General features: G+C 37.9%; 1 protein-coding gene across 1 annotated transcript in view; it reads right to left on the reverse strand.

The window, feature by feature from the left end:
* The window catches only part of LOC139723500 (N-acetylglutamate synthase, mitochondrial-like), a 31,796-nt gene extending 21,737 nt beyond the window's left edge, over window positions 1-10,059 (reverse strand). Inside the window, exons 1-2 of the mRNA XM_071634739.1 lie at window positions 10,033-10,059; window positions 650-772 (exon numbers count right to left, since the gene is read on the reverse strand). Of these exons, the coding sequence (XP_071490840.1) occupies window positions 650-772; window positions 10,033-10,059 (150 nt within the window). The remainder of the gene's footprint in view (window positions 1-649; window positions 773-10,032) is intronic.
* Between the last annotated feature and the right edge of the window lie 2,860 nt (window positions 10,060-12,919).

Consider the following 12,919-nt stretch of genomic DNA (forward strand, 5'->3'; position numbering starts at 1 on the left):
ACTCCTAAGGGCATTTACATGCAGGTTATGAAGGGTCATCAGCATTTGGAGTGTTCTATTTAGGTGCGCTAATTAATATCCCATAATGCACTGCTGCTTCTCCAATTAGACCTATATTGGCCACTTTGTCTGTCTCCCGTTAGTCTCTCTAATCAGACCCTGTCTACAGTCACAGGCATCCCTACAATTTGGCAATGAATTGGCCTGAATGCAATGGAAACCATAAATTTGATTGAGATTTTCGGATTAAGTCTGAAGGAAAACTACTCCATCTTCACGTGTCTTTTTCCTTCAATTCATAGTTTCTACAACAACAGCAAAATCCACCAGGTATTGATAAGTGAGCTAGAATAGAAAGTGTCATTCATGTACCAGTATCAGTAAAACAGGAAAGAGGGTGAAAAGTCAGCCCCTTAAAGGGAAAGCAGGGTGGCTAGACAAGTTTCTTAGCAGATCCTTTCAATATATCAAATATGGTAAGCAAAGTCCAAATGGTGGTTGAATTTTGAGCACTTCTGAGATCCATGTTTTGGCTTTATCAACAAAGAAAACCCAAAAAGCAAACAAAAATACATGTTCTTTTTGGGCTCTTTGTTGATAATCGCTTTGTGGAATGCCCCGCTCAAATTTGGAGAAGCTTTTTCCCTACCATGTCTGGCTTCTGAAAGATTTCTTGATGAACTTGGACCACAGCGAATGGTTTGGAGTGGCTGCCACCCAGACGCTGGAACTGCTTCAGCCAATAGCGTGCCTCCTTAGGATCTGTGCCCACCTGCCAAAACAGAAGGAATGGAAAGAAGAGAGATTGTGATTGGCTGATGTCAATACAATGCAAGCACATGACACAGATGACATGCAACACAACGGCTTCAGTTACATGTACATGAGGCATGTTACCCTGACTTTTATAGGAGAGAATAAGAAAATATAATATTGAAAATAAATCATTTGCATACTGTTTTCAAATCTCATGCTTATTTCTGTAATTAAGGTCTCTCATGGCAAATTAACAAAAGCTGGCTGGATGTCGGTCAAATGGTGTAGGTTTTTCTGATTTTGTGCATTCTTTGAATACAAAATCTCAGCACATTTACTGTATATTCTGCAAATTAGCACACCAAATTAAAGATACAAATTGGCCATTTGGCATTTGATCTGATACAGGCCATTGATGCATTCAATAAGAAGGCAATACCAATCACAAATCTCCTTTATAGCAGAGGAATTTGATGACCATAGAACTGCATTCCTACATTTGAATGGATGGTGCACTGGGCAGGAAGAATTTACAGGGGGAAGAATTTACAGGGGGTAGAAATTCAGGACAATGCACCTCATATTAGATGGAGCAATTTTCAATTTGCACTTAAAGGCCTGGGTACGTTATATTATGAAAAGCACAAAATATGCAAACATATTAGATCACGCATCCTTTCTTTGCCAATTCAGAGAGCTGGAAACCAAACTGCTTTCGAAATGTTGACTCACAATTTCATGGATGACATCTTCCCAAGCCAGTTAATAACATAATGCAAGCAGAAATTTGCCACTTGAGCTACAGCTGGGAACAGATTGCTGTGCACCCACTGAATTTCAATGACGATACAGCATAGCATCATAGTAACTCTTTGGTTCTTGTGAGATAGAAAGACAATGAAACATTTCATAGATAGACAGCCTCTTCACTATCAAAAATTAAATCTTTATTTTTTGCATGAAAATATGCTCATTTATATAATAGACACATACATGTAAGATATTACAAATTGTACCATGAAATGACACATGTGCAAAACATATTAGGTCATTTATTTGGTACACCTAAATATTCTATAATCTTTTTAACAATAATTAAATAGGTCAAATTCATGCAAAACTTGATTCTAAAACACTTCTAGGCATTAACTGGTCAAACATAATTCAAGACACACATTTGAGCACATGATTCTAGTTTGCTTTCAGGTTTTCTTTGAATAATGAAATGCTCTAAACAGTTTTACAATCAAGTTCTTTCCCACAGTTTTAAAGGCATAATTTACCATTTGCAGATGAAACAAAAACCAAGCATTAGTGCTTCAAAATAGTTCTAAAAGGTGAGTTAGGGCTAGAAACATCCACTGTAAAAATTTGAATCTGTATAATCGTTAAATACACAAAATGTGAACAACAGTTATAATAAAAATGTTTCCAGATTAAACCGTCTACAGTTACGGTTTATTGAGAAAAACACCGATATCTCCTTACATTTTAGGCTTTATCGCAAAAATTTTATATGGTAGGATGTTCTGTGATACAACAGATCTACACATATGCATCAAATGTGATATCTTGAAAAATTTTCGAATCACTGCTCCCAAAGGTACACTGGACCTTTAACCCCTCTTCATTTGGCAAGAAAGAGATTCACTTCCAATGGCACTATGGCCCTAGTAAAGCAAACATTATGCTTTTTAATAGCCCAATCCCCTATTGGTTTCAGATGACAGATATCATAAACTAATCAATTGAGTGGTCCGTTCCATATCTTTACTTGTGGCAGTAAATCATTCGAAGTACACCTTGCTATTTTCCTGCATTTGAATTGTGACTTCATCTAAATAGATACAGCATAACCTTCATAGCAATGTCGGATGCGGCAGATAGGGGACGCACAGAGATGAATGGCAGTCATTCATGAAATGACAAAGGTCAATATGAATGTGGACAAGGGTGGCTGTACACGTGTGCTGGTGCTGGATAGCAACATACAAAAACTCAAGTATGTGCATGTTTACACAGTTGTCTGTTTGTATGTGTTGGTCTGGCATGTGTGTGTGTCTATCCTAGCTTTAGCTTAAAGGGAGACTTCACACCATTTCCTATCTGACTCAAACATTGGATTGATCAATAAAATCTATTAAGTTCAATAAGAAGGAACAGTGAGCATTTTTTCACAATCAGATGAGGACTAAGAAAATTATAGAATTTCAAAGTCTTTAAGGTTTGCCCAAGTCTAAGTCATACATCTAGATTAGATAGGACAGTGATGTTGTTCATTGGCTATTTATAAATAACTCTCAGATAATAATTTGTGTTTTTTTAGGTCAATTCAATGGTGACTGTAGCTTGTCCATCTGTAGAAAAAAAAAATGACACACAAAAGGGGTATCATTGCTATGGTACAGTATTTAAAATCATTTCAATTCTGGAACAATTTCTTATGAAACACACAAATTCTTCTTTACAACCTGTTCATTATGTTTAAAACCTCCATGAAAAGAGAGCTAGGGCTTATACTGCATAATGTCAGTGTGATTCAAGTGACCAGGGTGGTACTGTGAATCAAATTGTGTATCAACAATAGACTGATCACAATCCAGTTCATACAACCTCTTAGAATAACTGCACGCTCTGGCTATTTGCTGCACCAGCAGACAGCTAGATAATAAGCGATAATCTGCACAATAAAATTGTTGTCATGGTGATTGCAGCCAGGGTAGCCGACAAAAATAGCATTGTAAATCCCTGTATTAGACAAGGGGGCCACAGATGACCTTAAATGCAGAGTTTCTGATCCACCAAGCGTAACCCTCTTTGAGAACCTCTCTCTCTCGACAATCGCAATAGGGGTGAAATTCTGTGAATCTGCACTGCTCTATTCACCACTTCCGGCTCTATTTGGAGAACTACGAGGGCTACGTGCAGATTCTCCATTCTCCCTTTTTTTCTGCTTTCTTTTTCTGCACCCCAGGCAATCCCTTTCTGATGTACATTTACATTTTCTACAAGTCACAATTGACAGTTACACTTCTACTGGGGAATATGGTCAAACAAACCATGGAGCTACGTAGCTCCATGAGCAAACTCACAATGACTATGTTGAATTTGAAATAGTATAAATTTTGGAACAGCTTCCTGTCTGAAGCCAAGATATACTGCGCTGTAGTTGCACTGTAAGACACAGCACATTGCATTCAGAGTTACTGTATAAGCTGTTATTTTCGCGAATTTCGCGAATCACAGTTGGATCACAAATTTAACAACACACGAAATGACTCCATGCGCTGTGTTAATAGAGCATTAACGTAAACGTCGGCATCGATTCGTGAAAAGAACATCTCACGAAAATGTCTATGACCTCATTACTCGCGAAAATATCTGAACGCGAAAATAACAGCGTATACAGTACCAGTTTAACTAATTTTTTGCTAGAGCTTACAAGAGTAGAACTTTATGGCATATACATGTATTTATAAGATGGCTGAGAAGCAGAAGGGCACATTCACATTCTACAATTTGAGCATAAATACAAAGGAACAATCAATTTTCATGACAAAAAGTCCATTTATAATCAAAAGTGGGAGATTTGTAACCTTTGTTCCAAATATCTGGTACAAAAATAGTGATTTTGTAGGTTTGATATCTAACATTTTACTAAAAGTGAAAATGATTGAAAATTTATACCATCATAGTAGAGGAGATTGAGCTTTACAATGTGATACCAATAACTCAATACCCCTCAAAATTGCACTAACAACCTTCTGGTTCTCAGCCGATGATTAATCGCATCCTTGCCTTTCAGAGCCCTGGGAATTAGTGTGGGAGCTGTTAATTCTGTACCAGATTCTCTCTTTGAGGATACAGATATGACAGACATACAGCACTCTCTGTCAGTTTGTTTGTATTTTTGTTTGTTTGTTTGTTGGGGGAGGAATTGCAATATCTATGCAGAGGAACAGGACTTCTTTATCTTAAACCTCCCCCCCCCCCCCCAGAAAAAAAGGAAGAAAAGAAGCCCATCCACTCCTCTCTTTACCCACATATCGTCGGTCTTATGCCAAAAGGGCCTTAAACCCCTTCCACTGTTATGCCAAAAGGCCCTTAATGCTTTAGACTTTGTACACTATTTAGTGCCCTTTTTGGCATAACAGGGGAAGTTCTTTAAGGCCCTTTTGGCATCAGGCCGACGATATGCACACATGTACACACACATACACACAATGCTATTAATATTGTAGTACCATCATATACTATGCATACTGAATTTCCCTGTACAGTTCAAATTCCAGCTCTCCCGACACAAAACTCATCAATCAATCAATTCTTAATCAAAGCAATCAATTGTTGGTTCCCAATTACACTCAAATCTGACTTGTCATAATGGAATATTAAAATTGCTCTGCTTTCACTGTGCAATCCATAAAACATGCGCACACACACACACACACGTAGACACACACACACACAGAGGAAACTTGTCATTTTGGGCCCTAAAGGGGATTCGAGGTAGATCAATGATGTGGGATCCTTATACTGGAAAGGAAGTGGCAGCATTTTGTTCTTAATGCCTGTCTGAGGTTTACCTAAAATTTTAGTTTTCTGATTTAAATGACAGTAGAGAAGTAAAGTGCATAGAGACATTCTGAATTTAGAATGTGCTGTGCATAGCATTCTCATACATTTCTTTATGTCATGTTATTTCAAATGGCATATTGATCTATATGCGGCACTAAATAGCCATTTTATATCCCACCAAACTGATCACAGTGCGCCACAACACACATCTTACACTAACTGTAAAAGTGGATATTTTCACGTGACTAATTTTTCGCTCTCGGCGGGGTAAGAAGAGTTTCACATGTTTTCAATTCCGTGGAATCAAGGCATCAACTCCTGGAACATCTGGCAAACTAAAATATTCACATGCTTTTATTTTCGCGCTAGTTTCGGGTTGCGTGAAAATTTCAACGCCACAAAAATTTCCACTTTTACAGTACTTATCAAAAGCCTATGGATCAAAAAGAGAAAAATGCAGGCCCCCATACATCCTGTGTGTATGTAAACAATATGGCATGTGACTGGTCATAGTTGTTCTTTGATTTTACTTTGGTAAATATACCTTTATTACAAATGTATCATAGGCATTTCATCAACCGCAGAAGATGCAAAACATTTTTGAGAACAGAAACATGATGTCGATATACATAGATAGTTCTAAAAAAAGAGAAAGAGAAGGAGAATAGATAGATATATAGATATATAGATATAGATATAGATATAGATATAGATATAGATATAGATATAGATATAGATATAGATATAGATATATAGATAAATAGAGATAGATAGATACAGACAGATAGATAAACATAAAGATCTAGATAGATAGACAGACAGATCTTATAGATGGATGGATGGATAGATGGATAGATAGATAGATAGATAGACAGACAGACAGACAGACAGATAGATAGATAGACAGATAAACAGATAGACAAACAGATAGATAGATAGACAGATAGATAGATAGATAGATAGACAGATAGACAGACAGATAGATAGATAGATCATAGATAGATAGATTGACATTGATAGACCAATAGACAGAGAGCTTTATATTAGCAATTTAAGGGGAGGGTACCAAACAAACTTTTTAAAGGTCTCTTGAGATTGGAAACATACAAAGACAACTGTTACAATTGTATCTCACTGTCAACTTCCCTTCATATTCTCTTTGGAGATGACAGGCACCAAGTACCTGAGGAAGTAGAGGCAGGTGCATGGGGCATCTTCCTGGGTCAAACCTACTGAGTGTACGTGAGAACGATGAAGAAAGCATTGTCTTTTGTGACCGCTGTCTTGAGCTTGAGTCTCCTCAACAGTGGAAGAGGTTGTTCCCCTTGTACTCTGTGACTACATGGCTGATCTGAGTTTCACTGCCAGAAGGGCATTACTGCCACATGACAAAAAAAGATGTTTATTCTTATCTCTGAACTGATAATGTCTTTATGTGTTTAGATGCTTATAAATGAGCAGGATACAGTGGGACAAACAATGTTACATTCCCTCCCTTTAAAGAACACGGCAGCAAAGATAAAGTACCTCATACCTTGCCTAATGGCAGCACCCTCAAACCAGGGACCTCACATTTGAGTCTTCTGTCTCATTTGCTGTTATTAAAGCCATAGCGGCTCCTCATGTTCATGGAAGGGTACAAATGGCACATTCACTCCCTCCTTTGATACCCCCTTCCTAACTCAAGTACCTTTGTAATGCAATGGCATCTTCAAAGACACTGTGCAACATAATACCTCAATTCAAGATATTGCCTAACTAGCTTACTGGGCTGTATGATGATGTTCAAGGACATGACAGAAATGATAGAAAAAGGGGCACATTCCAGCATGCAAAATTTGAGAAAATGCTCTCAATATTTAGAGATCTATGGACAAAGATCATCACACTAATTGAGCATTTACTTTATGATAGTTCATTTCAGCACTACTATCTCGTCAATGGACTGACCCCAACGTATTTGCAATCTTTAATAACAAAACGAAATCCTTTTTTCCAAACTAGATATGCAATTAGCTGTCCTCTCAATATCAAACTTCCCAGAACTGAATATTATAAAAAATCTTTTCATTATCGTGGATCTAAAACTTGGAACAATTTACCTGATTTCATCCGAAATGCCACCTCTGTTAACTCTTTCAAACGGCAATGTAAAATGCTTAGCTTAATTGATAGACTTTAGACATTTTGTGTGCATGGCGGCATGGGTGTGGTTGTGTGTAGGTATGTGTGCGTGTGGGTATGTATATGCGTGCGCGTATGTGTGCGTGTACGGGTTTGGGTGGGTGCCCGTGTACTGGTGTGGAAGTGAAAGTGTGTGTGTGCGTGTGTGTGTGTGCGTGAGTGTTGGTGTGTGTGTTAGTGAGATCTTTTCTTATACCATTATTGTTTTTTCTCTCCCGGATTTGATTTTTTTTGTTTCATTGGCTTGTGTGCAATTCTTTTCTCTTGTACGCTTTATATGAACGTATATATATTTTGTGTTTTATGTTCCATCTTTGTTACCGTGTTTGTAACTTTGTGTTTTTTACTTAAATTGTACTTTGTCCGTGATGCAGGGCCCCTTGGCAGAGCAGTTCCGAGTGAGCTGAAAGGGCTACCCTGCTAAAAGAAAACTGAATAAATAAATAAATAAATAAATCTATGAAAAAAAAAATTAGTGCATACAGGGTAAATCCAGTCACAAGGAGATTCTCTTCTTTTTTTTTATTGCACTTAGCAGTCATTTTCATGCTGTGTATCTTCATATTGACACAATCAGAGATTCTGGAAGTGCATATGTACACCATAGGACCATGCAGCATCATCATATGATATATATATTTTTTCTCTTTTTTTTTTCTCAAACCAGAAACATAGTCAAATATTGCCTTTTTATAGACAGCAAAGCCTAATCTACACTGAACTCCTGATTTCTATGGGTATGAAAAACATGAATATATTTTTTCCCTTAGTGAGGCACCATCTCTTACTATCCATAGTGCATTTTTTGTGTCTCCCCTGCAATGCCAGCATACGGTTTTATATTTCAACATCCTCTTGTAAACATGTCAGAATCCAGCTCACTGGAGAACATGGTTCCAACCATGCTATTACACTGCCACACATACAAGTAACTAAATAAAATGCTGAGATAAGTGTTGAGTTTGAAAAGATACTAACTCTCCAGCATGTATCATACATTGCAAGTCTATTTTTTGCTTCTTCTTTCTTTTATTTGAGTGAGGATGTATCTAATGAACGCATCAGATAATGATTTAATATCTCCTTTAGACGATCTATAAAGTACAGCACGTAGAATATATCGCATCTAGAATTTAAATCATTCTGGTTCAAATTCTTCAATTCCATAGATGCCAAAGCAATGAGCTGAAATGTGCTTTGGTTGCCATTAAAATAGCTGGATGCATCCTTTTACTGCATCAGCACAGTTTAAAACCTCAAAAAGGACTTCCAATATTAAGAATTTAATGCAATCCCCCTTATCTCTAATTGCATTGTAATGGGCATTATGTCGGGTGTGGCACTTTTATTCCACAGTGGGATCATAACACTTTTTTCATCGTTTTGATATAAATGTACAGGTTTATTATCATTAAAACTGTATACAAAGCAACCTATCATTCTGCTCCGAGACCCCTTACCAACCCCACTGACCCCTCCCTCACCTTAACCCATATCCCAAGCTTTTCAGTAGACGCTGATTAGCACTGAGGTTACATGAAAGACAAGACAAGCCATTTATAAGGATGCAAAACTCCTCTCTTACTTAACATGACTTTCCCTTACCCCCTTCTCCAAACCCCCCCCCCCCCCACACACACACACAACACACCACACAAACATAACGTCTTTCTGTATGTTCACTCAGTATTAAAGGATTCACTTCTCCTCAATATGGCTTCACATTATGCGCTGTTTTGGCCTCCAGACATTCTTTTCCCAAAGGGGACAAGCAAAATCAGATGAGCAATGGTGCTGTGCACATGCCACATACAGTATAGAACCAACATCAACAGTCATACACTGTATCTTCATTTTCAATTTAAAAAAAAAAAAAATGTGCAAGAAATATATATACAGAGTATCGTATGCAATATGGGGTTGAGTACACTAAAAGGATTTGGGGCAGGTAAATGCACTTTACAAAGTAGGCAGCCATAACAATCTATGGTTTTCAAAACAGAGACTGAAGATCCAGGATTCAAACATGATATGGGGTTGTGCTAGTCAAATAAGCCAGGATGAAACCACAAACCACAGGAATGTTTATTGTCTGATGAATGGAGGGGACTCCTGTTATTGAAGTCCTCAGTGAACGGCAATTTTCTTTTGAAACAAAATTCCATTACAGCCTTAATACAGTACCGCATATAAAGATAAAGACAATAATTTTGTGATCTGAATCTTTTATAACATAATTTTTCTACAAACTGGATATCTCTTTGAGTTTAGGACTTTCAAATGTTTCATGCTGACTTTGTTATCAGGACTAGGAATTGATTGAAAGAAAGTAGCTGTGCAGTGAAGGGGGTTGTTTAGCATTGGTGGGGTATAATCCTTGATACTCAGAACCACAACTTCTCCTTTGCAAAAATACTGAAGTCAAAGACAAAGTGCTTAAAGAGCTCTGGAGAAACATAAATCTTCTTCTCGCTTAATTAAGGCATCTTGACTTTCAAACTCCAGACAACTGACCCTGTGTAAGCTGAGAATCTCATCCATATCGACTTCAATCTAGAATTACCAATCAGTGTCGGCAAAGAACTGGACACGACCAATTTGGCCACACGACAATATACTGGAGCGACCTCCCAGCACCTGCACATAGCCCAACTACAGCTGAAACTTCTGTCCATATGCCCCTTTCACATGAAGAATAGTAATCTGAATCTCTGTTGACACAACATGGTCAATTGGCAGATGTTGTCTGATCTATGTATCATGTGTCAGCATCATTGAGCCAGGCAACAACACCCTACCTACTTGACACCCAAACAAGATAGCATTTACCCATTCACCATAACTTACTGAGTCCAAGTAAAATTCTGGTTTTCCGTCCTCTTGTCAAGCATGATCGTTTCCAAACCCTCTTTATCTTTTAACTGTTGATTGACAGTTTGCGCCCCCCTTACTTGACCAGATAATTCTGAATGGTGCAGCTTTTGAGATTTTCACATACAACATGTACACAGCCTCTGTTGTACCCCATTGTACCAGTGCACTGGAGATTGAGTCACATACTCGCAAGCAAAATAACATGTGCTGTAAACCGCTTGAGAAGCCCCTTTTTTTTCTAGTGCTAATTAAGACAGATATGTCAGGGAAAACTCTATTTGCCAACTGTTTTTAGTTATAGTGCCCTCAGTGTCATGACTTCTATACAAAGGGGAATTTTTAATGTCCCCTTTTGTGCTCAAATTAGTGCCTTGTTACTTCATAGATTCCTTCAGATTTGCGCAGAGTTGAACGAACCATGGGTGCGGAATAACGAACACCTCTAGGTTGTGATTGTGTTGCTTTCATTGATCCCTCGTTTACTCAGCAAACCAATCAGCACCCAGTTGGTGAATGGAATGCTATAGAAGTCACTGAGGCCAATGACAATCCTCTTTGCAGAAATGCCAACTGTTACTCTTTTACAGTTTGTACTCTTCTTTTTTTTTTGGTCAAAAATTCTGCAGGTTTCATAGAAAAAAAATGGTTTTTCTTAATTGTATTAGATACATATTGTATGTGTTTTGCAGGAAAGGTAAAAATACTGCCTCCTCCCCCCCCCCCCCCCCCCCACTTCTTTTCTGGAGCTTATTTCATAAGGAGTTGGGATTGATCTTATGCTTGATATTTTTTAGCGTAACTCGTTGAATTGAGCATAAGTCCTGTTTTATAAAGACACTATGCTTGATTTCAAGAAAAATCAATCATAACTTTCAGTAGATTGAGCCTCACTTGCAATCAATTGCAATGTTGTTTATGAAACGCAATTTGCTTTTGATTGCAACTTACGCTCAATCTTCATGAAACAGGTCCCAGCCCTCAGAATATCGCAATGTTCTTTCAAACATTAGTATCCCTGTCTGTGATCTAAGATTGGTATTAATTGGTATGTTCCTGTCCCAAAGAGTTTACATTGATACACAGTTCATTGCGTGCTGGAACACTTCTTGAGCCATTAAACTGTGGTATGTTGTGGTTTGCTTGATGAGTGTCTAATATTATGGTGAGAATGGCATATTTTCAAGTGGTTAAAAAAAGTGTCAATGGTGATGTATTTTTTGTAAGTATGGACCCAAACCTACACTTTAGATGCTGAGTTCACCGGTCTAGTTTCAAATAATATGGCTCATCTACCATCTTCACAATTAATGTACCAATGTGTAGGATTGGTCAGTTGTGGGTAAAACATGGAACCATGTCTCATTGTTATAGTTGGCCTGCCAGGAGCAGTCTACTTTGAGTGTGTGACAGGCTGCAATGCCCAGTCTATAGGGACACAGCAGTCATCCTGTACAAGCTAAAGGAATAATTATAGAGCCACAATTTGTACATTACTCTTAACACCACCTCCACTCCCTTGAGTTGCCTAGGGCGGAGGGAATCACGTCACTGTCAGAGACTCCAACTTTCCCGCTTTCGACGGGAGATCTCCCGCCGAAAGCCCATTTTTGCAGAATCTCCCGCTCTCCCGCTTGAGACTTAATTTCTCCCGCTTGAAATGATTTCTTACTTAATTTCATTTTATGTTGAAAAATAAGCCTTAGATAGCACTAGAGAGCATCTAGAACCCTAGACCGCAAGGAACTTCGTGCTCGTGATGTGCGCTTTGCGCACATCAAGTTGGAGTCTCCCGTTTGCTAGGGGTTTCAGGCGGGAGAATCTCCAGATCAGAAGGTGCTTAGGGTTGGAGTCTCTGCACTGTGTTACAACCAAAAACTCTGCAGCTTGTCATTCTCATGCAAACAAGTATCACAAGAGATAGGCCTAAATAGCTTTTACTCAATTTGGGTTGCACAAACATGAAATACAGAATATTTTACATTAACAACTGTAAAGTGCAATGGCACTCTGTAGTCAAAATTGCTGTGATTTAACAGATTTAAAATCAGACATGCAGAATAGTAGAAGTTTTGTTGATGTTTTACTGATATTCAGAAAGTTAATGGAATGTTGATAAATATTTACATGTACAAAACAGTGGTATGATATATGATCACAAATCTGATAGGCAATGCCATCATTACATTTCATTTATTAGCTCTCCACTGAACGTCACTACAATATCCTACATTAGAGAAAGATTAGAAGAGCCTAATGGATTCATTCAATCTGCACAAATCCGGAAGAAATCAACAAAGTCCAGTTTGAAAGCAAAATACGTATTGAATTGATTAAAATGTGTTGCCAATGTGAAAATCAATTATGACTTTAACAGTGAATTTTTGATAACTTTTGGTGGCTATTAGTCTGGTAGATGAAAACTGAAGAGACCCACAATCTTCTCTCAGTCTATTCTCTATTTACTGCAATGGATTAAATGTCATCATTAACATTATTCACTTGTATAGTGGTGAAACAGTGACAGTTC

Source organism: Diadema antillarum, unplaced genomic scaffold (genome assembly GCF_040938485.1).
Source record: "Diadema antillarum isolate AM-2024a unplaced genomic scaffold, OU_Dant_1.0 scf00000192, whole genome shotgun sequence".
Lineage (NCBI taxonomy): Eukaryota > Metazoa > Echinodermata > Echinoidea > Diadematoida > Diadematidae > Diadema > Diadema antillarum.